Below are 25,589 nucleotides of genomic sequence, written 5' to 3'. Positions count from 1 at the left end.
TACTGTATAGCGATTCATGATGCTGAATAACTGTATAGCGATTCATAATTGCTGAATTACTGTATAGTGATTCACGATTGCTGAATAACTGTGTAGAGATTCATGATTGCTGAATAACTGTGTAGCGATTCATGAATGCTAAATTACTGCAAGATGAAAGAGAAATGAGGTCAGTACATGTGGAATGTGATGCCCGACACACGCAGCTGGCTCCGCGCCGTGATCTACAGGCAAAAAAGGAAAGGAATGTTTGTTTAATGACACCCCAGCACATTTTAAACTAAGACTATTTGGTGTCTAACATTGTGGGGTTTTTTTTACACGATAGGAAAGGAAAGGAATGTTTGTTTAATGACACCTTGGCACATTTTAAACCAGGACTATTTGGTGTTTAACATTGTGGTTATTTTTTTTACATGATAGGAAAGGAAAGGAATGTTTGTTTAATGACACCTTGGCACATTTTAAACCAGGACTATTTGGTGTCTAACATTGTGGTTATTTTTTTTACATGATAGGAAAGGAAAGGAATGTTTGTTTAATGACACCTCGGCACATTTTAAGCCAGGACTATTTGGTGTCTAACATTGTGGTTATTTTTTTTACACAATAGGAAAGGAAAGGAATGTTTGTTTAATGATTCATGATTGCTGAATTACGATTCATAATTATCGAATGACTGTATAGTGATTCATGATTGCTGAATTACTGTATAGTGATTCATGATTGCTGAATTACTGTATAGCGATTCATGATTGCTGAATTACTGTATAACAATTCATGATTGCTGAATTACTGTATAGCGATTCATGATTGCTAAATTACTGTATAGCAATTTGTGATTGCTGAATTACTGTATAGTGATTCATGAATGCTGAATTACTGTATAGCGATTCATGATTGTGGTTATTTTTTTTACACAATAGGTAAGGAAAGGAATGTTTGTTTAATGACACTTCGGCACATTTTAAACCAGGACTATTTGGTGTCTAACATTGTGGTTATTTTTTTTACACGATAGGAAAGGAATGTTTGTTTAATGACACCTCGGCACATTTTAAACCAGGACTATTTGGTGTCTATCATTGTGGTTATTTTTTTTACACAATAGGAAAGGAAAGGAATGTTTGTTTAATGATTCATGATTGATGAATTACGATTCATAATTATTGAATGACTGTATAGCTATTCATGATTGCTGAATGACTGTATAGTGATTCATGATTGCTGAATTACTGTGTAGTGATTCATGATCCTGAATTACTGTATAGCGATTCATGATTGCTGAATTATTGTATAGCAATTCATGATTGCTGAATAGCGATTCATGATTGCTGAATAACTGTACAGCGATTCATGATTGCTGAATTACTGTATAGCGATTCATGATTGCTGAATTACTGTACAGCGATTCATGATTGCTGAATTACTGTATAGCGATTCATGATTGCTGAATTACTGTACAGCGATTCATGATTGTTGAATTACTGTATAGCGATTCATGATTGCTAATTACTGTATAGCAATTTGTGATTGCTGAATTACTGTATAGCGATTCATGATTGCTTAATTACTGTATAGCTATTCAAAATCCTGAATTACTGTATAGCGATTCATTATTGCTGAATTACTGTATAGTGATTCATGGTTGCTGAATTATTGTATAGCAATTCATGATTGCTGAATAGCGATTCATGATTGCTGAATAACTGTACAGCGATTCATGATTGCTGAATTACTGTATAGCGATTCATGATTGCTGAATTACTGTACAGCGATTCATGATTGTTGAATTACTGTATAGCAATTCATGATTGCTGAATTACTGTATAGCGATTCATGATTGCTGAATTACTGTATAGTGATTCATGAATGCTGAATTACAGTATAGTGATTCATGAATGCTAAATTACTGTATAGCAATTTGTGATTACTGAATTACTGTATAGCGATTCTTGATTGCTTAATTAATGTATACTAATTCAAAATCCTGAATTACTGTATAACGATTCATGATTGCTGAATTACTGTATAGCGATTCATGATTGCTAAATTAGTGTATAGCAATTTGTGATTACTGAATTACTGTATAGCGATTCATGATTGCTTAATTACTGTATAGCTATTCAAAATCCTGAATTACTGTATAGCGATTCATGATTGCTGAATTACTGTATAGCGATTCATGATTGCTGAATTACTGTATAGCGATTCATGATTGCTGAATTACTGTATAGCGATTCATAATTGCTGAATTACTGTATAGCGATTCATGATGCTGAATAACTGTATAGCGATTCATAATTGCTGAATTACTGTATAGTGATTCACGATTGCTGAATAACTGTGTAGAGATTCATGATTGCTGAATAACTGTGTAGCGATTCATGAATGCTAAATTACTGCAAGATGAAAGAGAAATGAGGTCAGTACATGTGGAATGTGATGCCCGACACACGCAGCTGGCTCCGCGCCGTGATCTACAGGCAAAAAAGGAAAGGAATGTTTGTTTAATGACACCCCAGCACATTTTAAACTAAGACTATTTGGTGTCTAACATTGTGGGGGTTTTTTTACACGATAGGAAAGGAAAGGAATGTTTGTTTAATGACACCTTGGCACATTTTAAACCAGGACTATTTGGTGTTTAACATTGTGGTTATTTTTTTTACATGATAGGAAAGGAAAGGAATGTTTGTTTAATGACACCTTGGCACATTTTAAACCAGGACTATTTGGTGTCTAACATTGTGGTTATTTTTTTTACATGATAGGAAAGGAAAGGAATGTTTGTTTAATGACACCTCGGCACATTTTAAGCCAGGACTATTTGGTGTCTAACATTGTGGTTATTTTTTTTACACAATAGGAAAGGAAAGGAATGTTTGTTTAATGATTCATGATTGCTGAATTACGATTCATAATTATCGAATTCTGTATGATTGCTGAATTACTGTATAGCGATTCATGATTGCTGAATTACTGTATAGTGATTCATGATTGCTGAATTACTGTATAGCGATTCATGATTGCTGAATTACTGTATAACAATTCATGATTGCTGAATTACTGTATAGCGATTCATGATTGCTAAATTACTGTATAGCAATTTGTGATTGCTGAATTACTGTATAGGAGCTTATGAAAAAAACAAGCCTGGGGCCTATTTCACTAAACTCTCGTAACGTTGCGATCTCGCAGTGCAATGTTAAAAGACTTGCAAAGAGGATGCTTTGTTGTCTAGCAGAGCCTAAGAGAGTTTTGTGAATTAGAACCCTGGTACTTACTGGCATTATAACAAACATCTCTAAGCCCATCCAGTGTTTTGGCAAACTGGTAAGGGAAACAGTTGGATTGACCTGGTCGACGGCATTCACGTAGACTTTCTTCAGGCCTTCGACGAATGAGTCTAGAAGACTTGTTCCTTTAAACACAACAAAAGCACTATATTGTAAAGTGACTAAACAAGCATTTTGAGAGTATTGCTAAAGCAATACATTTTCCCCACCGGGCCCAATTTTTCCTGTGTGAAAAATGGGCCAATCGCTATCAAAGTTAAACTTGATTTGTAACAGTACATGATAAAGCTATATAAAAAAAAATTCAATATCTTGAGACATTACCCCCAAAAAAGTCCGGAAAACAAATTTTCATATGTCTTAACTTCAAGGACCATAACTCTGTCAATAATTGGTAAACCGCCATGAAAGTCAAACTTGATTTGTAACCGAACATGAGACACAAACTTTCATCTCAATATCTCAAGTCATTCTGAAAAAAAATCTGGAAGATGGATGGATGGATGGTCAGACAGATAGGATGGAGATGAAACCTATAGTCTCCTCGTTAGAACAGTAGCGGACTAAAAAAGATCCCTTGAAGCTTTTCTTTGTTAGAATTGTCTGTTGTGATGTCAGCGAGTTTCCTCTCCATGTCAGACTCAAACATTATTACTGAAGTTTGTTTTGTTTAATGGGGCAGGACGTAGCCCAGTGGTAAAGCGTTTGCTGGATGTGCAGTCATTCTGGGATCGATCCCCATTGGTGGGCCCATTGGGCTATTTCTCGCTCCAGCCAGTGCACCAACGACTGGTATATCAAAGGCTGTGGTATGTGTTATCCTGTCTTTGGCATGGTGCATATAAAAGATCCCTTGCTGCTAATTGAAAAGAGTAGCCCATGAAGTGATGACAGTGGGTTTCCTCTCTCAATATCTGTGTGGTCCTTAATGTTTGACACCATATAACCTTAAATAAAAATGTGTTGAGTGCGTCATTAAATAAAACATTCCTTTCTTTGTTTTGTTTGACGATATCATAAAAGCATAGTGATTAATTAACTCTTATCCACCCAGCTTTACAACCAGAAAACGTCATCGCTGACCCAAGTTTCCAATGTGAAATATGGAATTTTGAACTCAAATAGTAAAAAAACAAACTTAAGTAACACTATTTTGATATGTGTCATAGTTTAAAGGACATATTAGTGATTCAAATTATCAAAATAAAAATTACAAAAAAACTTAATTAATATATTTAAATATATTTTTTTTAAACCCTACGATCACGATCCATGATGTCATTGTTTATGATGCTTTCAAAAAGTTTATTTTCACTTTCAATCTACGACAAGTAATACCATCCATCATCTACTTCAAAGTCTGTATTATCTGTTATTTTCGGCGAATACATCCTTTACAAATCTTCAGTTTTCATTAAATAATGTCCAACATGTTTTAAAAGAAATAAGTATATACAAACAGCGAGAAATCAAACCCATGTGCGTGTTACGTCATCAATAATGTTTACACAAATTTAGGCCATTTTTTTTTTTTTCAGTATTGCAGTAACACCTTAAATATGAATACCAGTCAACAAAATACACTCAACGTGTTCGGTTGTCATTCTGTGTTCCAGTATTCACAGAATCAAGATAGATAACTCCTGTGAATGTTGACAGCTGTGTTTACGAAGACCAGTCACATTTCGACTACAGTCAAGAATGGATTTTTGTGCTAGTTTTGCACATCTCGACTGCTGTCGAAAATCGGAGGGAAAGAGTTAATAATCGGCTATTGGTTGTCAAACATTTGGTAATTTTAACATATAGTCATAGAGATGAAACCTACTATATTTTTCCATTAGTAGCAGAGATCTTTTACATGCACCATCCCACAGACAGGATAGCACATGCCACAGCCTTTGCTATACCAGTCATGGTGCATGTCTTAAATGAGAAATATCTTGTTAAATATAAAAATTACTAATTTTAGTCACCAAAATGGTTACAAATGTCGTACACATTACAATGCCAGCAAACTCAGGATAAACTGGACAAGTAACAGCTAGATCTTGCCTTTCCCATAGACAGGACAGCACATTCCACAGACTGTGATAAACATTCATAAAGATATTTTTCTGGTTAGATATCAATGTCTGTATAGCACTGGATGGGATAAGGAAAAAATAACCAGAGAATGGGTCCACATTTTTTTTCTTTTTTCTACCCTGTCCATTGCCCCACAACTGGTATATCAAAAGCAAGACGAAGGCTTCTAGATTACGGTAGCCCCACTCCCACGACTAGTGCTATTCAATGTTCGGCTAGTAAATAACTACTATTGTCATGCCTGACGGGTGGTGAAATTTGTTTTTGTCAAATGCTGCATTTAAGTCTATTTTGTAAATATGAATATCCACCACAGCCGGTTTATCCTAGTAGCACATGTGCTACGGGCCCTGCACTTCAGGGGGCCATGTGATGATGTGTACATTTATTTTCCCCAGGTAATTTTTTCCCTCTCCCCAATGAGTAGGGTTGAGTACCATGTAAATAACCGTACCCCGGTATACTGCGTTTTTTTAGTAAAATACCACAGTATGTAGCAAGGTATACCATATTAGTAATGACATCATACTAATCACTGCGATTCAGTGATACAATAATTTCCTCAACATACAATGTCATTTATATGCCTTTGAACTTAGAGGCCAAACATATATGACATACATACTATAATCAAATACCAGTAGAGATTCTGACTGATTCAGTTTACACATTACATTCTATTTTCCTCTAAAATTGAGTAAGCATTAAGCAGGACTAAAAATCTTATTAAGAAAATAGCTACATGTAATACTTATAGGTATAACATAGTTATAGAGCCTTGTTATCTTTTAAGACCTTATAGGTATAACATAGTTATAGAGACTTGTTATCTTCTAAGACCTTATAGGTATAACATAGTTATAGAGCCTTGTTATCTTTTAAGACCTTATAAAGTAAATGCAGGGCTTCTAGAATTTTTATAAAATCCACTAGCCATGGGATCAGTGATTTAAAATTTTTACTAGCCATGATTAAAAATTCACTAGCCCTACTTTACTTTACGTAGTGTTTTCCCTAGCTTGTTTTAGCATAGTGCAGCACCATGCCTTAGTAGTCTAGCACCATCTTGCCTTAATCAGCGCCATGCTGCTGCCCTGAGATTAAACAAGCCTTTTTCAGTAATTAATTATAAAATTGCCTTTATAAAACACCCAAAAAGGTATTATTAATTAATAAAATACGCCTTGTATATCTTTTGCCATTCATTTATTAAAGCAAGCACATAAATTACATTAATGTTTATTATAATTAATTTTTGTGTGTATTTTTACTGAAAAACAAGTGCCCCGAAAATGGTGAAAATGCCCCAAAAGTGTTTGGCCTACCATGCCTTACTTAATTTCTAGGGAAATCACTATTACGTTAATAATTTTTTTAACTAAATAATAGTAATAAATGAATGAAATAAATGAACATAATAGTTATTACTTCAGCTGAACTTTAATACTAATAAAAATTGCAAAGTCTAAACGAATGTTTTCTGTTATCACCATTTTAATTATGCCAGTAGCTATTAACTACCAGTAACTTTTATATAGCTACCGTATATCTTCGCCTGTAAGTCGATTTCAGCTATAAGTCGAGTCCCTAATTTCAAGCCATGAAAACGTAGTTTTTTATTGACCCGTTTATAAGTCGACCCATGAAAAACAACTTATAAATATTGAAGTATTTCTTACTTTCAGCACATGAGAACAATAATGTACAATATTTGAACAAAAGAAAATTATTTTACAAACTTCGGTTTTCACGTTTTGTACATCGCAATATTCCAATCAAACTACATAGCATCAAAACGAAATATTCCCTTAGTAGATAATGAAAGCTGTTTGACTGTTACCGTATGGCACTGTACAGCATGGTTTTGTGCACTGACAACAACTTTATTTATAAACACTGACAACAACTTTATTTATAAACACTGACAACAGATCACTACGATAAAACTTAAAGTACATGTATCATCGGTTAATCACATGTTTTGCCGCCATATTAATACATGTAAGGAGGATAACTCTGGAAAGTACACTGGTTTTTGTACCAAATGATGTGTGTCCCTATTGGTCTAGTGAACTGCAGAGATCAGTCTTAAGTTATTTTAAGGGAAGGCTCAGTAATATTCATGACGTTAATCACCGACAAGACATTGTTTGAACAACCATTAATGACAGTGAGCAGATTTCAAAATAAACTCAGGCAACAGGTAGTTAGTATTGTTTACATTTTAGCTATTAGTGATGACTTATTTTAACTAAGTGGACTGTTGTCTTGGCATGTGAGCGACATCGCACGCCTTTTCGCATAACCAAAACCGCTCTAATGCCAAAAAACCCCAAATGGTTATAAAAAATAAATGTGTCAAATTAACATATTTGAGTATAAATACAGGGCATACTTCAACAATAAAACTTGTAAAATAATCCCCAAAACGGTAATATTTTTGGGTGAAATTTTTTTACCCTCTTATAAGTCGACCCCCCAAGTTATAAAATAATTTTTGGGTGAAAAAAAATCGACTTATAGGCGAAGATATACGGTACTCTTATTTCAGTTGATGACCCAGGTAAACAGGTCTCTCTTTATGTTTTCAGTTTGCTACAATGTATTATTGTTCAAGTTAGTTCAAGTTAAATAGTCTTAACATCAATTTAGTTTCAAGAATAAACAAACTCCATAAACTTATGAATGTCTGAGTAAATCATGTAGAGTGTCAATTCCAGTCATTATTATTTCAGGTTAGAAACATAATTGTATTAGTGATTAATATGTGAAATATTTGTTATCGCGCACTCATATATTATCAATGTAATGGGATTTAAAGGAAGGAAATGTTTTATTTAATGACGCACTCAACACATTTTATTGACGGTTATATGGTGTCAGACATATGGTTAAAGACCACCGAGATATTGAGAGGAAACCTGCTGTCGCCACTTCATGGGCTACTCTTTTCGATTAGTAGCAAGAGATCTTTTATATGCATCATCCCACAGACAGGATAGTACATACCACGGCCTTTGTTACACCAATTGTGGAGCACTGGCTGGAACGAGAAATAGCCCGATGGGTTCACCGACGGGGATCAATCCTAGACCGACCACGCATCAAGAGAACGCTTTACCACTGGGTTACGTCCCGCCCCATAATGGGATTTAACGTCAAACATAGGATTATTATTATATTAGAGCAGGAATGTTTGCCTAGCCGGTGGTAGGCAGAAATGATGTGTATTCGTTATAGATCTCTGACTGAGAAAGCGATTGTAACTGTCCAAATATTCGTCTAGCTCTAGAACAGCAGAATAGGCCTTCTTGAGCTAACCACTTATGGTGGAACTAGTTACATGAGAACAGGTCCAACCAAACCATCACTGTCTACAGAGTGGCAACAGGACATTTGGGGCATACGTTTTAAGCTAGGTTTACTAGCACACATATTTCAAATCGATTTATAATCATTATTGTGTGTTTTCATCTGGCTATTACTACATATGTTAAACATTGTCACTGTGACATAGTGTCTATGAAAAAAAACGAAAAAAAAAAAAAATTGTAATAAATAATAGTGTTTTACAAAACACTGTAATGTTTGGATATACACCCACCCAACCCTTCGAGTGTTACGTAATATTTGAATGACCCCTGATGTCTAAGGGCAGTCTGTAGCCCAGTGGTAAAACACTTGTCGGACGCGTGGTAGGTCTAGGATCGAACCCAGTCAGTGGGCCCATTGGGCTATTTGTTATTCAAGTATGTGCATCACAAAGGCTGTGGTATGTGCTACTAATGAGAACATGTAGTGAGTTTCCTATCTTAGACTATATATCAAAATTACCAATTGTTTGACATCCAATAGCCAATCTTTTTGTTCTGCTCTATATAAAAATAAAAAATGTAGCCTGTGCCACTCCACTAGAGGTTGTGCATACGCCCCCAACCCTTCAGATATTGTGCCAGTTTCACAGGCCCATCATGGTTTCTGTCCAGAGGGTAAAACAGGTATGGCACCACACACAAATGTTTTTGTAATTTGTTTTTTAAGTTAACCTTTTAACAAAATTAATTACTCTTATCATTACTGTATGATTTTCTTAACTCTAACCCTAAACTTAACCCATTTTCTTTCTGGGGGAGGTTCCGTGGTTGCATTTAATTTTATAGTGCCATACCCAAACATTTCTTTCTGACAGAAACGCTGCCCATATAGGCTATAGGCTATGGGCTATGGAAACAAAAATAATTAGAAACAAAATGGCCACACTGGCAGTATTTTATTTTATGAACAAAAATGACATAGTTGGGTTTTCACGATTTTAGTTTTTTAAAGTATGTAACTCTTAAGCATAGCATACTCCCTCTTTACCCCATTACATCGTTTTGTACCACATCCCATATCCACTCCCCTCCTCCCAACTTATATGCATGTTTTATACTGAATACTGTTTATAATTGTTTTGGTGTCCAATTCAAGATTATGACCAGTCACCCAAAATAAAGACAAAGAAAACGTCTTTATATGTTACTGTTGTCAAAACACTGGCATGTGACTGTCTTTCAGACTTTCACAACCGGAAAAAAGCTCTTTGAGTTTCATAAATTCATGCTAATGTGCTCTGAAACTTTTGTATTTTTCTCTGCAAGGGGCGGAGGGATGTATCATGTCGGTGCTAATATTATAATCAGTAGACATAGCATCAATAAATTATAATTTCCCAGTGTTCGAGATTAAATTTTTTTTTGGGCAGTACCCCAGTTTGATACTAACATTTCAAAACCTGGTATCCCACCTGAGAATTTAGTATCCCACTTAAATGAAATTCATAAATAACATCATAACAAACTTGAACAACACTCGTTCCCAGTCTATTGCTACGCTGCAATCAAAATTGCAGAATTTGTGAAATCTGCAACCAAATGGAATTAGCAAAACGATTTGCTACATCTATTTTTTAGTAATACCGACATAAATTAATATTTAGCAGTAATCTATAAGTGTTTCTGACATTACTAACGATAAACCTACCTGTATCAATTTTCTACAGATGTGGAATCAATATCTCAAATTAAAAAAACAAATTGAAGGGAGGAAACATCCAACAAAAATAATAGCGACTTAGTAGTTCCCAGTTTATTGCTACACCGCTATTGCTCCAGTGTAGCATTAGACTGGGTACAAGTTGGGGGAGATATTGTTAGAGCATAGCGTTAGACTGGGTACAAGTTGGGGGAGATATTGTTAGAGCATAGTGTTAGACTGGGTACAAGTTGGGGGAGATATTGTTAGAGCATAGCATTAGACTGGGTACAAGTTGGAGGAGATATTGTTAGAGCATAGCGTTAGACTGGGTACAAGTTGGGGGAGATATTGTTAGAGCATAGCATTAGACTGGGTACAAGTTGGGGGAGATATTGTTAGAGCATAGCATTAGACTGGGTACAAGTTGGGGGAGATATTGTTAGAGCTCGAAAATACTCTTACTTAACTTCACCATTAAATGACGACTTATATTGTTTTAGCGAAAAATAAAAACGCAGGATTAAAAAAGACCCCACCATTATATGGTATCCTGGTGGAATACTGGGTTATTCAAGTCTGGTATCCAAAATTAAATTCTGGTATCCCCAGGATATCGGAATACCGTTAATCTCGAACACTGTTTCCCCACTGAATATGTTTGAAATAAAATCTGTCAACTTTGGAAGTTTCAACTAATAATGATTGTATATATGTGAGAAACAATATGTAGGCCTAATCCTCATTTATACACCCACTTCATAGAAATGAACTCAACCACATGACCTACAGTGTACATGTGTAGATTTTACAACATTATCTTATACAACAAAACACTAGAAACGTGACAAATAAATAGTAAACCTTGTTGTAGCTAACATTTAGAATCAACAATGCAACATGTTTTGAACAGTATTTTATATTATTTTATCGCGTTTTCTAGCTTTACAACAAGCAGTTCACTAATGAATAGTAGACTGCCAGGTGACCCAGATAAGCAAATGGCGCTTATTTATACAGCGAGGTGGATCAATCAAACAAAATTGGTTGAAAGCATGTTTGCTGACTGAAAATCAACATTACAAAAATGTTCGCAATTGTTTTTGCAAAACCGGAAATTTGTTTGCCAATTTGTATTATTTTTCGCAAATTTGCAACATTAACAACAACAGAGCGAGCTCTGCAAATGTCCAATTTGGCACGTGTGTTGCAAACAACAAACTTGTCATCTACCATGTTTTTGTTAGTGGCAACGTTTTGAGATTCTAGATACTTTGGGAAATATTTTTATTTTTTCAAAGATTTTGAATGGAACGCAAACAATCATTAACATTTGACATTTACTATTTTGCTTTTTAAATAATTTCTCGAATTTTTTATTTTTTTCATGACACTGATAATTTATTTTTCAGGAATTTCCGTAAAATTATCGTCCACGGAAAGTCCCGAAGGATACCGGTGCAATACAAAACGTACTGGTATGTACCACAACAGAAAAAAATACCGGTATATCAGTATACCAGTAAATACCGCACACCTCTTCTGAGGGGGTTGCAAAATATATATCCTGGGAAGGTGGCCCTGCTGTTATTTGTGCTACAGGCCCCGCGAATCCTTAAACCAGCTCCAATATCCCACCCCACCCCAAAAAAAAACAAAAAAACAATCTAAGGGTTTTTAAGCTCTATCCCTGTTTAGGCGACATATCTAATTATTACTATTAGTAAAATTGTATTTACTTAAAAGTTGGGCTAGTGAATTTGTAATCATGGCTAGTAAATTTAAAAAATCACTATCACATGGCTGATGGATTTGTATATAAAAACTGTAGAAGCCTAGTTCCTTACCTCTTGAACCAACGACAAGAAGATGTGCTGTATTTGGGTCCACGTAGAAAGGTTTTATCGTCAGCGGAGCTGGCTTGGAGGTGTCCACCGATGTATTCAGTTTGCTGAGAACACAGCCCGCGACAACCATCGCCACAGGAAGCAGAGTCTGGAAGAAGAAAGCAATTTTGCTTCGAATCCTTAACAGAAATCTGATCCTCAGAAGGGCCCAGAACCTCTGGGCTGTAAGGCTGCCATCTTTGATGTGTGTGTTAAGATGGGACAGCATGCTATTATATGTGGCCTGTTGGTCGGTGTCCTGTTGGTCGGTGTCCTGATGGATGGTGGTCGGTTGGTCGGTGTCCTGTTGGTCAGTGGCCTGATGGATGGTGGTCGGTTGGTCGGTGGTCTGTTGGTCGGTGGCCTGATGGATGGTGGTCTGTTGGTCGGTGGCCTGATGGATGGTGGTCGGTTGGTCGGTGGCCTGATGGATGGTGGTCGGTTGGTCGGTGGCCTGATGAATGGTGGTCGGTTGGTCGGTGGCCTGATGAATGGTGGTCGGTTGGTCGGTGGCCTGTTGGATGGTGGCCTGTTGGATGGTGATATTTACTTGGTTACCTGAGCTGGGTTGTGTGTGTGTCGGTGTAGTATGTGCCGTGTTTTCGTCTCTCTGGTTGTCTGCCGGATTTACGAATCCAGAAATATCTTCTTGGTCTTCGTCTTCACCTGTTAAAAGTAAAATTAAGGATTGTTTGTTTAACTCGCATTGAGAGTACAGCTAATGCAATATATTTCCAGTACTGGCCTAACAAATTTTCATACCTCCTAATTTCAACGATCATAACTCTGTTACAATACAGCATTTCAGCTCTTGACATTTTTGGGGGATTTGTAAAATTGTAAATAGAACAGATCAAAAGAAAGATCGAAAGACCGATGGAGACAAAACATAAAGTCCCTTCTGGTTGGATCAGTACAGGACCAGAGGTGGATCTAGGGGGGCCCCAGGGCTCCCCCACCCCCTAAATTTTGTGATAGTTATAATTTTATTATATATTAATTTTCATTTTTTTTTACGATCCTCCTCCAAACCTCCCCAAAAGTTCCCATGGCATTCCACCTCATGTCACTGGGGCCCCCCTAATGGATTTTCTGGATCCGCCACTGAGAACTAAAAACATCTCAGCACATTATGGTTATTGGGTGTTTAACACATGGTTTTTGGAAAATAGTGTATGTCTAGCATATGGTTATTTGGTGTCTAAAACCGGCCTTGGTGATGTTGTGATTAAGCCATTGGACATAAGACTAGTGGGGACTGGGTTCACAGCCCGGTACAGGCTCCCACCCAGAATGAGTTTTAACGACTCAATTGATAGGTGTAAGACTACACCCTCTTCTCTCTCATTAACAACTAACCCACTGTCCTGGACAGACGGCCCAGATAGCTGAGGTGTGTGTGTCCTGGAACATTAATTGGATACAAGCACAAAAATAGGCTGAAATAAATTAATGGTGTCTAATTGATGCAGGGCTTCTAGATTATGGTAGCCCCACTACCATGGCCAGTGATATTCAGCGTTGGGCTAGTAAATAACTACTATTACCATGCCAGACAGGGCTTCTAGATTATGGTAGCCCCACTACCATGGCTAGTGATATTCAGTGTTGGGCTAGTAAATAACTACTACAGTGGAAACAAAACCTTGTCAAATGCTGCATTTACATATTTCGTAAATGTGAATATCCTGACCCCTCTTTCCACCCCAATCTAAGGATTTGTAAGCTCAACCTCCCTCTTTAGGTGACATATCTGATTATTATTAGTAGTAAAACTGTAGGGCTAGTGAATTTTTAATCATGGCTAGTACATTTTTAAAATCACTGGTCCCATGGCTAGTTAATTTTTATAAAATTCTATAAGCCCTGATAGACGGTTATTTGGTGTCTAACATACGGTTATTTACAGACTGGGCTATACATCCCACCATGTCTATTAAAAGCCAAGCATGATGCTAGAAACGAAAGGATCAATAAATATGCTAATTCACAACTTATTATTTTCCCTGTCTGTTGATTTGATTGCAGTTATAAAGTTACCTATTTTCAAAAACACTTCCTCCAGTGACGTCATGGAAACGCCGTAACTTCTAATGCCAAGTGACTCTGTCGATGATTCCAGCTTAGAAAACATCTCTTTAAAATACGAACAACAATATAAAATATTTATCTGGAACATACATTTTCAATTCCAGGCTTTGACAAAATAAGAACAACATAAATTATTTATTACAATTTTTTTTTTTATTATTACCAAAGCGGACACACATAACAGGAAAAATATTTTTCATATTTTCCCAATGAGAAATATTCTGCATTGGTTTAACATACAATAATACTATTGGACAATTTAATTCTTATAAATCAATGGCCTTGTTGGTACTTAATATGATGTCATCTCGACTTTGGAAACACACAATGAAGTCACATAGTTTAAAGAGTTTGCATTTATGACTTTCTGTTTTCATTGTTAAATCTGAAATAAAATGTTATTTTAATACAATTCATTATAGAGTTTTTAACTGAACAGATGGAACTTTGGTTAAAATTAATGGTGAGCATGATTAAAATACCAAGTCAGACCTGTCAACCCTCCAGGATTCCACGGGAGTCTCCCAGTATTTAATCAAATCTCCCTCAAACCTGTGCAGGAGACAATTTCTCCTGTTAAATGACATTTTTGTAAGCATGAAAATGCACTTTCCCACCAGCCTCGGTGGCATCGTGGTTAAGCCATTGGACTACAGGCTGGTAGGTACAGGGTTCACAGCCCAGTACCGCCTCCAACCCAGAGTGAGTTTTTAAGGGCTCAATGTAAGGCCACTACACCCTCTTCTCTCTCACTAACAACTAACCAACTAACAACTAACCCACTGTCCTGGATGGACAGCCCAGATAGCTGAGCTGTGTGCCCAAGACAGCGTTATTGAACCTTAATTGGATATAAGCACGAAAATAAGTTGAAATGAAATGAATGAATGCACTTTCGCCAAAATAACATAAGGGAAGTATCTCCACCCTTTTTTTCTCTCACATTTCGGTTTCCGAGAATGTAACAGGCCGAATTGTCCCAACTGTTTAATGTTTGCCTAAGTGATAATTGTAGGATATTTATATTGTTAAAAAAGCACATAGAGTTTATAAACTGATGTGTTATCATATTTGTTGTCATTGTAAAGTTGACAGAAATACACACGATGCATGTTAAAATCACATGTCATAGCAAAACAACGAAAAGACCAATTGGCTATATAAACATACTTGTGTCGGTTAATTTTGTATGTTTGTGCAGTAAAATGTTGGTAACAAGAGTACACTTCAAGAGATTATTTTTGTACAATTAATAAATGTTGTGTCTGACATAAAGTTACTCACGGAAATGGGTATAATTCCGGTATATTTCACACGATGTCAGTAATGAGGTTTTACTTATGATTAATGGAAATACAATGTTTATTGCATCATTATAATGATTTTTAAATTAGTACAATACCACTGTTCCTCATTATACTATAGTAAAAACTCAATATTAATTTATAAGATTTGTATAAATTTGTTTTAGTTACTTAGGTACACAAACCACAAACAAATATGATGCAACCTGTAAGTGTAATACCGTAAACTTACTAATTAATTTTTGTATTTCTTGTTCGTGTTCTTAACATTTTTGGATAAAAGAGTTCTTTTTTTTAAAATATGTATTAAATCATTATAAAACATTGTTTCTATATACTACATGTATGTGGATGTATATTGAAAATTAAAAGGCTTTTCGAGAAAACAAAATAGCTAGGGTAATAAATTGAATAATAAACTCAGTACCAGTTATTATAAAATTTATGTCCATCATAAAAATCATTTTTATTTGTTACATGCTAAAGCTTGTGACATGTGAAAATTATTAAATGGACATTCCTGAGTTTGCTGCATTATAAGATGTTTCCGACTAATACAATATTTCTACTATTAAACTTATATATTATCATGATTCATATAGAAATTTCAAACCTAAATTTAGGGGCTTTTTACGGTAAAATTTAGGGACTAAAACTTTGCTGTCCGCCACCTGCAATGACCTTCAAACTCGACAAAATAATGGGAGTGTTCGAGCGGACCATTGAAATCGACAGAGTACTGTCCTACACATTTTCATAAACAAAAATACGTAAAAAGAAAGAAAGAAATGTTTTATTTAACAACGCACTCAACACATTTTTATTTAGTTATATGGCGTCAGACATATTGTTAAGGACCACATAGATATTGAGAGAGGAAACCCGCTGTCACCACTTCATGGGCTACTCTTTTCGATTAGCAGTAAGGGATCTTTTATATGCACCATCCCACAGACAGAATAGTACATACCACGGCCTTTGTTACACCAGTTGTGGAGCACTGGCTGGAACGAGAAATAGCCCAATGGGTCCACCGAAGGGGATTGATCCTAGACCGACCACGCATCAAGCGAATGCTTTACCACCCAAAAATACATAGAATCCACATAGGCATATATCAGTGTTCTAGCTAGGATTTTGATGGGGCAGGGTGCTAATTTAATTGTCGGGGATTTTTTACATTCATAAATATCATATATGTAGAAATATCTATGCTGGTTTTAATTTACAAAACGTTTTTGGAGGGAGGGGGACAATCAATTTCTAAACCCAAATATATTATTCTTAAATTTGGATTCTTGATGAAACAGTACATTCATCGCCTTATGCAGTATTATTGTAGCAATGTACTAAATATAGACATTATTTAAAAAATCTCGTTCCAGCCAGTGCAACACAACTGGTATGCGCCGTGGTATGTGCTATCCTGTCTGTGGGATGGTGTATATAAACGATCCTTTGCTACTAAAGAAAAAAAGTAGCAGGTTTTTCTCTAAGACTAAATTTCAAAATTACCAAATGTTTGACATCCAATAGCCGATTATTAATAAATTAATGTGCTCTAGTGGTGTTGTTAAATAAAATAAAACTTTAACTATTAAAATGTTTTACAAAAGGTTGGATCACCTAAAAAATCCTATTCTTTTTTCTATTATATAGAGTATTTATACCATTTAATATAATGCCCAAATGTAATTTAAAATAAATAAATGAAATAATTAAAAGAAATCAAGAAATGAAAAAAAAGAAGAAAATGATTAGAAATAAATAAAAAGAAATAAAGAAATAAAAGAACAAACAAATTAAAAAATTGATATAAGGATATATTTGTAACAAGTTGCTCACTGCATTTAAAAATGGCTATTATTGCATGTCAAGGTCTAGATAGATTTCAATAAGTAGCTTTTCTAGACATGCTTTTAACAAAACACAGTTATGCCTACATAGACCAAATAACCAGTGTTGCTAGTTTACTCTGTGCCATATTATAAAGATGCAATCAATGTGTCATTGATAAGGACTACTGACATCCGTTAAAACTATATGTATCTTGGTCTGGGTATTTGCAAAGGCAAAAATTACTTTCAAAAATTTACTTATCAAAATAAATTTCGCATTTGACGTTCTGTCGAAGTTTATCATGATGGTCTACTTTCAACTAGGTGTTTGCTAGGTTTTGTGTGGTTATGTGCGTGATGGTGTGAAGATTACTTCGCATTCAAGCTTTGTAAGACTGCCTGTCCGCTCGTCTGCAGTCATATCGACTAACAATAGAAAAGAAAAAACATACCACGTTACTGCTATCGGCTTTCACAACTGTGGCCAAACAATGTATTGTCAAAGTTTTTTAGTTGGGAATTCAGACTCGTAACAACACTGTACACGCTTTGAGAGGAAAGCAAGATTTTGTATTTTTATTTGACAATGAATTAGGGCAGTGCGGCAACAAACATGGCAATGCCCCTCTATTTATTGCTAGCTAGAACATTGTATATGTCTGATTCAGTTCAGATAATTTTGGAATATTCTGTTTTATTTACTTTACAGAGATTAACTCTTAATGAGTATTTTAGAAACGCGTTTCATTTTAGAATGACAAATCAAGCACTCCCCGAAAGTTACGAATGAATCCTTCTACGAACAATACCGGACATTGACGATGTTTTACGAATGAATTGTTGGTATCATTTTGGCATTGTTTACACACCAATGGTCGAGCAAGCACAGAGATCAACAAATTAAAGTAGATACTGATGTATTCTTGGCAATTTATTTAATGTTTCCGAAAGAAGAAAAATGTCTATCAATTTCAAGGGCTAATATGGCCCAATTTAAGGTCTTTTGTGAACTTGCCCTTAAAATTTTGGGGTTTTTTAGGGCTAGATATCAAAATTGGGACTTTTTAGAACGACCCTTCAAATTTACGGCCTTTTCAAGCATGTGCGAACCTTGTAAATATATTTTCCTGTTTTGAATATCAGTGTCTGTACATTCGATGCGTTTCTAGTCATCATAATATTTGCAAGTAGCCCAAACTGGATTTGGTATCCCAATAATTTCGTATGTACGAAAATATATATATTAGGGAGTAAAATTAAGTTTGACCTAGTACAACCGTTAAGACGATCACAAATACATTTAATATATAGTCACTAATATTTTATTTAGACAAATATATTTAACATGTTATTACAGTTATTAACAAGAGTACTGGTGAGGTACATGATACGCCCATCAGGACTCTGATGGAAAACCATATCTATATTAATTAATATGTTATGAGTATGATTCAATTCTAATTATGTGAAATATTTGCAATGGGATGGATGAACAGTTTGTTTTGGACCAACCACCATCCCAAGTTGTTCTTACCTGTGAGGTTCGATCGTTTTGTATGCAGCTGCATGCAAGATATGGTCCGGACAAAGATTTACTTTTATGTGCAGTAGACCATGAAAAGTAGGTCACAGTGATATAGTAATAGTACGCGACACACTGCCATCCCAAGTTGTTCCTAGATGTGAGGTTTGATGGTCCTGTATGCATCTGTATGCAAGATATGGTCCAGACAAGAAAACGTTAATGGACGGACAACACCATACTATAATACAACCCATAGATGGGCGTATAAAAGTCTTTGTTGATTGACCTCATCTTAACAATCGCCTAAAACTGTACCTTTAAACTTACAACATAAATTTGATAATAACTGGTGAATCCTCTCTACATTCCAGGGGCCAAATTTACATGGCATTGTGTTTTTGGACTGTACTGTGAAGATTTGATAAATTAGGTGCTAGGTTTATCAAAAAGTTTGTTTTGTTTAAAAGCATAATGAAGGGGGTAGTTGGGGGTGGGAAGTGATAGCCACATACCTGGAAACTTGTTCACTTCTGTTACAGGCATAATGAAGGGGGTAGTTGGGGGTGGGAAGGGGATGGTTGTGGGTGGGAAGCGATAGCCACATACCTGGAAACTTGTTCACTTCTGTTACAGGCATAATGAAGGGGATGGTTGGGGGTGGGAAGCGATAGCCACATACCTGGAAACTTGTTCACTTCTGTTACAGGCATAATGAAGGGGATGGTTGGGGGTGGGAAGCGATAGCCACATACCTGGAAACTTGTTCACTTCTGTTACAGGCATAATGAAGGGGATGGTTGTGGGTGGGAAGCGATAGCCACATACCTGGAAACTTGTTCACTTCTGTTACAGGCATAATGAAGGGGATGGTTGTGGGTGGGAAGCGATAGCCACATACCTGGAAACTTGTTCACTTCTGTTACAGGCATAATGAAGGGGATGGTTGGGGGTGGGAAGCGATAGCCACATACCTGGAAACTTGTTCACTTCTGTTACAGGCATAATGAAGGGGATGGTTGTGGGTGGGAAGCGATAGCCACATACCTGGAAACTTGTTCACTTCTGTTACAGGCATAATGAAGGGGATGGTTGTGGGTGGGAAGCGATAGCCACATACCTGGAAACTTGTTCACTTCTGTTACAGGCATAATGAAGGGGATGGTTGTGGGTGGGAAGCGATAGCCACATAACTGGAAACTTGTTCACTTCTGTTACAGGTGTAATAATGAAGGGGGTGGTTGGGGGGGGGGGGGGGGGAAGTGATAGCCACATACCTGGAAACTTGTTCACTTCTGTTACAGGCATAATGAAGGGGATGGTTGTGGGTGGGAAGTGATAGCCACATACCTGGAAACTTGTTCACTTCTGTTACAGGCGTAATAATGAAGGGGATGGTTGGGGGTGGGAAGCGATAGCCACATACCTGGAAACTTGTTCACTTCTGTTACAGGCGTAATAATGAAGGGGGTGGTTGGGGGTGGGAAGTGATAGCCACATACCTGGAAACTTGTTCACTTCTGTTACAGGCGTAATAATGAAGGGGGTGGTTGGGGGTGGGAAGTGATAGCCACATACCTGGAAACTTGTTCACTTCTGTTACAGGCGTAATAATGAAGGGGATGGTTGTGGGTGGGAAGTGATAGCCACATACCTGGAAACTTGTTCACTTCTGTTACAGGTGTAATAATGAAGGGGGTGGTTGGGGGGGGGGGGGGGGGGGACAGCCACATACCTGGAAACTTGTTCACTTCTGTTACAGGCATAATGAAGGGGATGGTTGTGGGGGGAAGTGATAGCCACATACCTGGAAACTTGTTCACTTCTGTTACAGGTATAATGAAGGGGGTGATTGGGGGTGGGGGGGAGTGACAGCCACATACCTGGAAACTTGTTCACTTCTGTTACAGGCATAATGAAGGGGATGGTTGGGGGTGGGAAGTGATAGCCACATACCTGGAAACTTGTTCACTTCTGTTAATGAAATAATGAAGGGGGTGGTTGGGGGAGGGGGGGGGGGGTAGTGACAGCCACATACCTGGAAACTTGTTCACTTCTGTTAATGAAATAATGAAGGGGGTGGTTGGGGGTAGTGACAGCCACATACCTGGAAACTTGCAAACTTATATTAATGGCATAACAAAGGGGGTCGTTGGGGGCTGGGGTTGTTAGGCACATACCTGGAAACTTGCAAACTTCTGTTAATGAAATAATGATGGGGGTGGTTTGGGGGGGGGGGGGGGGAGTGACAGCCACATACCTGGAAACGTGTGAACTTGTGTTAATGGCATAACAAAGGAGGTCGTTGGGGGCTGGGGGTGATAGCCACATACCTGGAAACTTGTGAACTTCTGTTAATGGCATAATGAAGGAAAGCTCCTGGGCGTGGGATCTCATCAGCTGTACACCAGACACATGTTGTCTCAGCAGATCCAACACCCTGTCCACAATGCAATCAGGATCCACCACCATGCTGGACGGAATGGAGGAAGGAAGGCAAAGTTTTATTTAATGATGCACTCAACATATATTATTTACGGTTATATGGTGTTATACATATGGTTAAGGACCACACATTATTGAAACCCGCTTTCACCACTTCATGGGCTACTCTTTTCAATTAGCAGCAAGGGATCTTTTAGATATACACCATCCCACAGACAGGATAGTACTTACCATGGCCTTTGTTACACCAGTTGCGGAGCACTGGTGGGATTGAGAAATAGCCCAATGGGTCCACTTGGGGGTCGATCCCAGACTGACCGTGCATCAAGTGAGTGCTTTATCACTGGGCTACATCCCACGTCTTATTGTTAGACACAGCTCCTATTAGCAGTAGCTACTGAGGAAATTCCCTATTAGCTCAAATGGAAGAACATTGAAAAATTCTCTGTTAGCTCAAATGGAAAAACAACAGAAAAATTCCCTGTTAGTTTAAATGGAAGAACAATAGAAAAATTCCCTGTTAGCTCAAATGGAAGAATAGAAAAATTCCCTGCTAGCTCAAACAAAAAAAAAATGGATTCTGTATCCGAAGGATTTGGGGTTCGAATGCTTTGAGAAGTGAGTGGTTGGTTTAATATTTGCTTAACAACATCGTGGCACATTTGTAAACAACGACGATTTAGTGCCTAACATATGATTGTTTCGACGTTAGGTCGAGAATACAGAGAGAAAACGCACAAACCGCTACACAGGCTACTACTACTAAAACAGCAGTAAGGGTTCTTCTCAAGGATGCATATTACAATTACAAATGTTTAACATTCAATAGCCAATGAATAATAAATCAATGTGCTCTAGTGGTGTCGTTAAACAAAACAAAATGTTAACTTTAATAAAGCAAAGTTCAGGATGCTTACTTCAAATGATATCCAATCCCAAATCGGTTTTTCAGAAACAATGATGATCCGCAACACTTCAACTTGCCATGGCTAATAATGGCTTTACGATCTGAAAATAAACAAAAGCATAAGCTAGTATCTTCCTCCAGCCTAGCTACCTGCTGCTAAGAAAGCTGGTCTGTTCCACAGCACTACATAATGATTGAGGTGGAAGTGCCTCTTAACAGTGGCCGATATGATCAAGGAAGGAAGGAAATGGTTTATTTAACGACACACTCAACACATTTTATTTACGGATATATGGCGTCGGACATATGGTTAAGGACCACACAGATATAGAGGGAGGAAAACCACTGTCACCACTTCATGGGCTACTCTTTTTGATTTGCAGCAAGGGATCTTTTATATGCACCATCCCATAGACAGGATAGCACATACCACGGCCTTTGATGTACTCCAGTCGTGAGCCCAATGGGCCCACTGACGGGGATCGATCCCAAACCCACCACACATCAAGTGAGCGCTCCCAATTTGATCAATAAACATTCTTCAAAATGGCCAAACTGTACACACATAATCAATGAAGATGAAACAATGTTGCAAACAGCTAGCTACAACATCACTGGAAAGAAAAACACAACAGTGAAGCAACTGTAACGCTGAGACAGACAACGACTGAGACGTGGAAACGGAATTACTGAGTAAACAAGAGCCTATTAATATTAAATTTAATGTTAGATTCAATATTAAATTTCTGATTAAATTTTCCGAAAATATGTCTCTACCAGTTTGCGGAAACTGCCCTACAAGACAATTGTTCCAAATTTCAGAATAATTCAATAAAAACTCTAGGAAACAATACTTTCAAAGTTTCAATGTTAAATAAATACAAAAAAGAAAAAAAAAACCTTTAAAAAATACCCACAGTTTATAATGTGAGACCAAATATCCACAGTTTAAAAATGTGCTAAGAAATCTCCTACTACCTGCTAGTATGTCGGCTTCATCCATGAAATGTGTTGTCAACAGAATTATCTTTCCTTCTTTACTCTTCTTCAGCAGTGACCACAGGTGGCGCCGAGAATATGGGTCCATTCCCGCTGTTGGTTCATCAAGAAACAGGATCTGTTGGTTTAAACAACATTTACTGTTATGATCTACAAAATAAGTGGTTTGAAAATATGCCAATTCAAGACCTGTGATTTCAAATGTTCAACAAAACATTACCTTAGGATCCCCAATCAGGGCCTGTTATTTCACATTATCAACAAAACATTACCATAGGATCCCCAATCAGGGCCTGTTATTTCACATTATCAACAAAACATTACCTTAGGATCCCCAATCAAGGCCTGTTATTTCACATTATCAACAAAACATTACCTTAGGATCCCCAATGAGGGCCTGTTATTTCACATGATCAACAAAACATTACCTTAGGATCCCCAATGAGGGCCTGTTATTTCACATGATCAACTAAACATTACCATAGGATCCCCAATGAGGGCCTGTTATTTCACATGATCAACTAAACATTACCTTAGGATCCCCAATGAGGGCCTGTTATTTCACATGATCTACTAAACATTACATTAGGATCCCCAATGAGGGCCTGTTATTTCACATTATGAACAAAATATTACCGTAGGATCCCAAATCAAATCATCAACTAAACATTACCTTAGGATCTGCAATGAGGCTGTTATTTCACATTATCAACAAAACATTACTGTAGGATCTCCATTGAGGGCCTGTTATTTCACATTATAAACAAAACATTATCTTAGTATCCCCAATGAGGGCCTGTGATTTAACATTATCAACTAAATATTACCTTAGGATCTCCAATCACATTATCAACAAAACATTATCTTAGGATCCCCAATGAAGGCCTGTTATTTCACATGATCAACAAAACATTACCTTAGGATCCCCAATGAGGGCAATAGCGACCGACAGTTTCCTCTTCTGACCTCCACTCAGGTTTTTAGAAACCACGTTAGCTTGATGAGCAATATCCGCATCTCTCATCGCTTTCTCAACCTGGAGGATACATAAACTAATGAATCAATGAATAAATAAATGAATGGAGGAATGAACAAAAGAATAACAAAGGAATATTAGTTTAACTGCACCCCAGATCATTTCAAACTAAGGTTATTCTGATGTCTAATATATGTGTGTTTCAGCACTTGGTCAAGAGAAAGAGGAAACCTGTTGTCAATACATAGGTTACTCCAACAATAAGGCAGTAAGAGATCTCTTTTATTACCCATATGGTTAAAATATCTTGGTACATATCAACGAGATATGTCCCACTAGAACGCCAAGTGGGACGTAACACTATCGACGTCACAGGATGACGTCATCAATTGGCACACAACCTTATAGGAACGTCAACGAAACGAGATGAGTGATATAAATTAAAATCGATTATGGGTAATAAATAGGATATTAAACTTGCTACCATTTCGTATCATGTTTATGTTCATGTTTATGTCCCTCGTGAAATAATTTTCATTGTCACTTGCTAAAGCTCATGACAATTGAAAATAATTTCACTTGGGACATAAACATGATACGAAATGGAAGCTTGTTTAATATCCTATAAATATGAACTATTCCACAGACAGGACAGTACAACGATGGCCTTTGAAATACCAGCCATGGGACGCTGGTTGGGGAAGAAAAGATATCCCTAATTCAATCGAGAGCATTTGATCCCAAGGCCAAACATACTTCAGGCAATGAATCTAAATAAACAGATAATCCTTAAATGAAAAATAGATACCAGGAAGGAATTGTTTTATTTAATGACACACTCAACACATTTTATTGACGGTTATATGGCGTCAGACATATGGTTAAGGACCACACAGATATTGAGAGAAGGGGGGAAGGAAATATTTTATTTAATGACGCACTCAACACATTTTATTGACGGTTAATATCAGACATCAGACATATGGTTAAGGACCACACTGATATTGAGAGAGGAAATTACTGTCGCCACTTCATGGGCTGCTCTTTTCGATTAGCAGCAAGGGATCTTTTATATGCACCATCCCGGACAGGGTAGTACATAACACAGCCTTTGATATGCCAGTTATGGTGCACTGGCTGAAACGAGAAATAACCCAATGGGTCCACCGATGGGGATCGCTCTCAGATCAACCATGCATCGAGCGAGTGCTTTACAACTGG

At 37.0% G+C, this 25,589-nt stretch overlaps 1 protein-coding gene across 1 annotated transcript in view; it reads right to left on the bottom strand.

Moving 5' to 3' along the window:
• The window catches only part of LOC121371150 (cholesterol transporter ABCA5-like), a 74,558-nt gene that overhangs the window by 27,000 nt on the left and 21,969 nt on the right, over positions 1 to 25,589 (bottom strand). Inside the window, exons 13-19 of the mRNA XM_041496866.1 lie at positions 24,309 to 24,428; positions 23,372 to 23,510; positions 22,404 to 22,494; positions 21,375 to 21,514; positions 14,327 to 14,422; positions 12,248 to 12,952; positions 3,288 to 3,424 (exon numbers count right to left, since the gene is read on the bottom strand). Of these exons, the coding sequence (XP_041352800.1) occupies positions 3,288 to 3,424; positions 12,248 to 12,952; positions 14,327 to 14,422; positions 21,375 to 21,514; positions 22,404 to 22,494; positions 23,372 to 23,510; positions 24,309 to 24,428 (1,428 nt within the window). The remainder of the gene's footprint in view (positions 1 to 3,287; positions 3,425 to 12,247; positions 12,953 to 14,326; positions 14,423 to 21,374; positions 21,515 to 22,403; positions 22,495 to 23,371; positions 23,511 to 24,308; positions 24,429 to 25,589) is intronic.

Source organism: Gigantopelta aegis, chromosome 1, assembly GCF_016097555.1.
Source record: "Gigantopelta aegis isolate Gae_Host chromosome 1, Gae_host_genome, whole genome shotgun sequence".
NCBI lineage: Eukaryota > Metazoa > Mollusca > Gastropoda > Neomphalida > Peltospiridae > Gigantopelta > Gigantopelta aegis.
The sequence above is the reverse complement of the archived record's forward strand: the minus strand, read 5'-3'. Positions and strand labels throughout refer to the sequence as shown.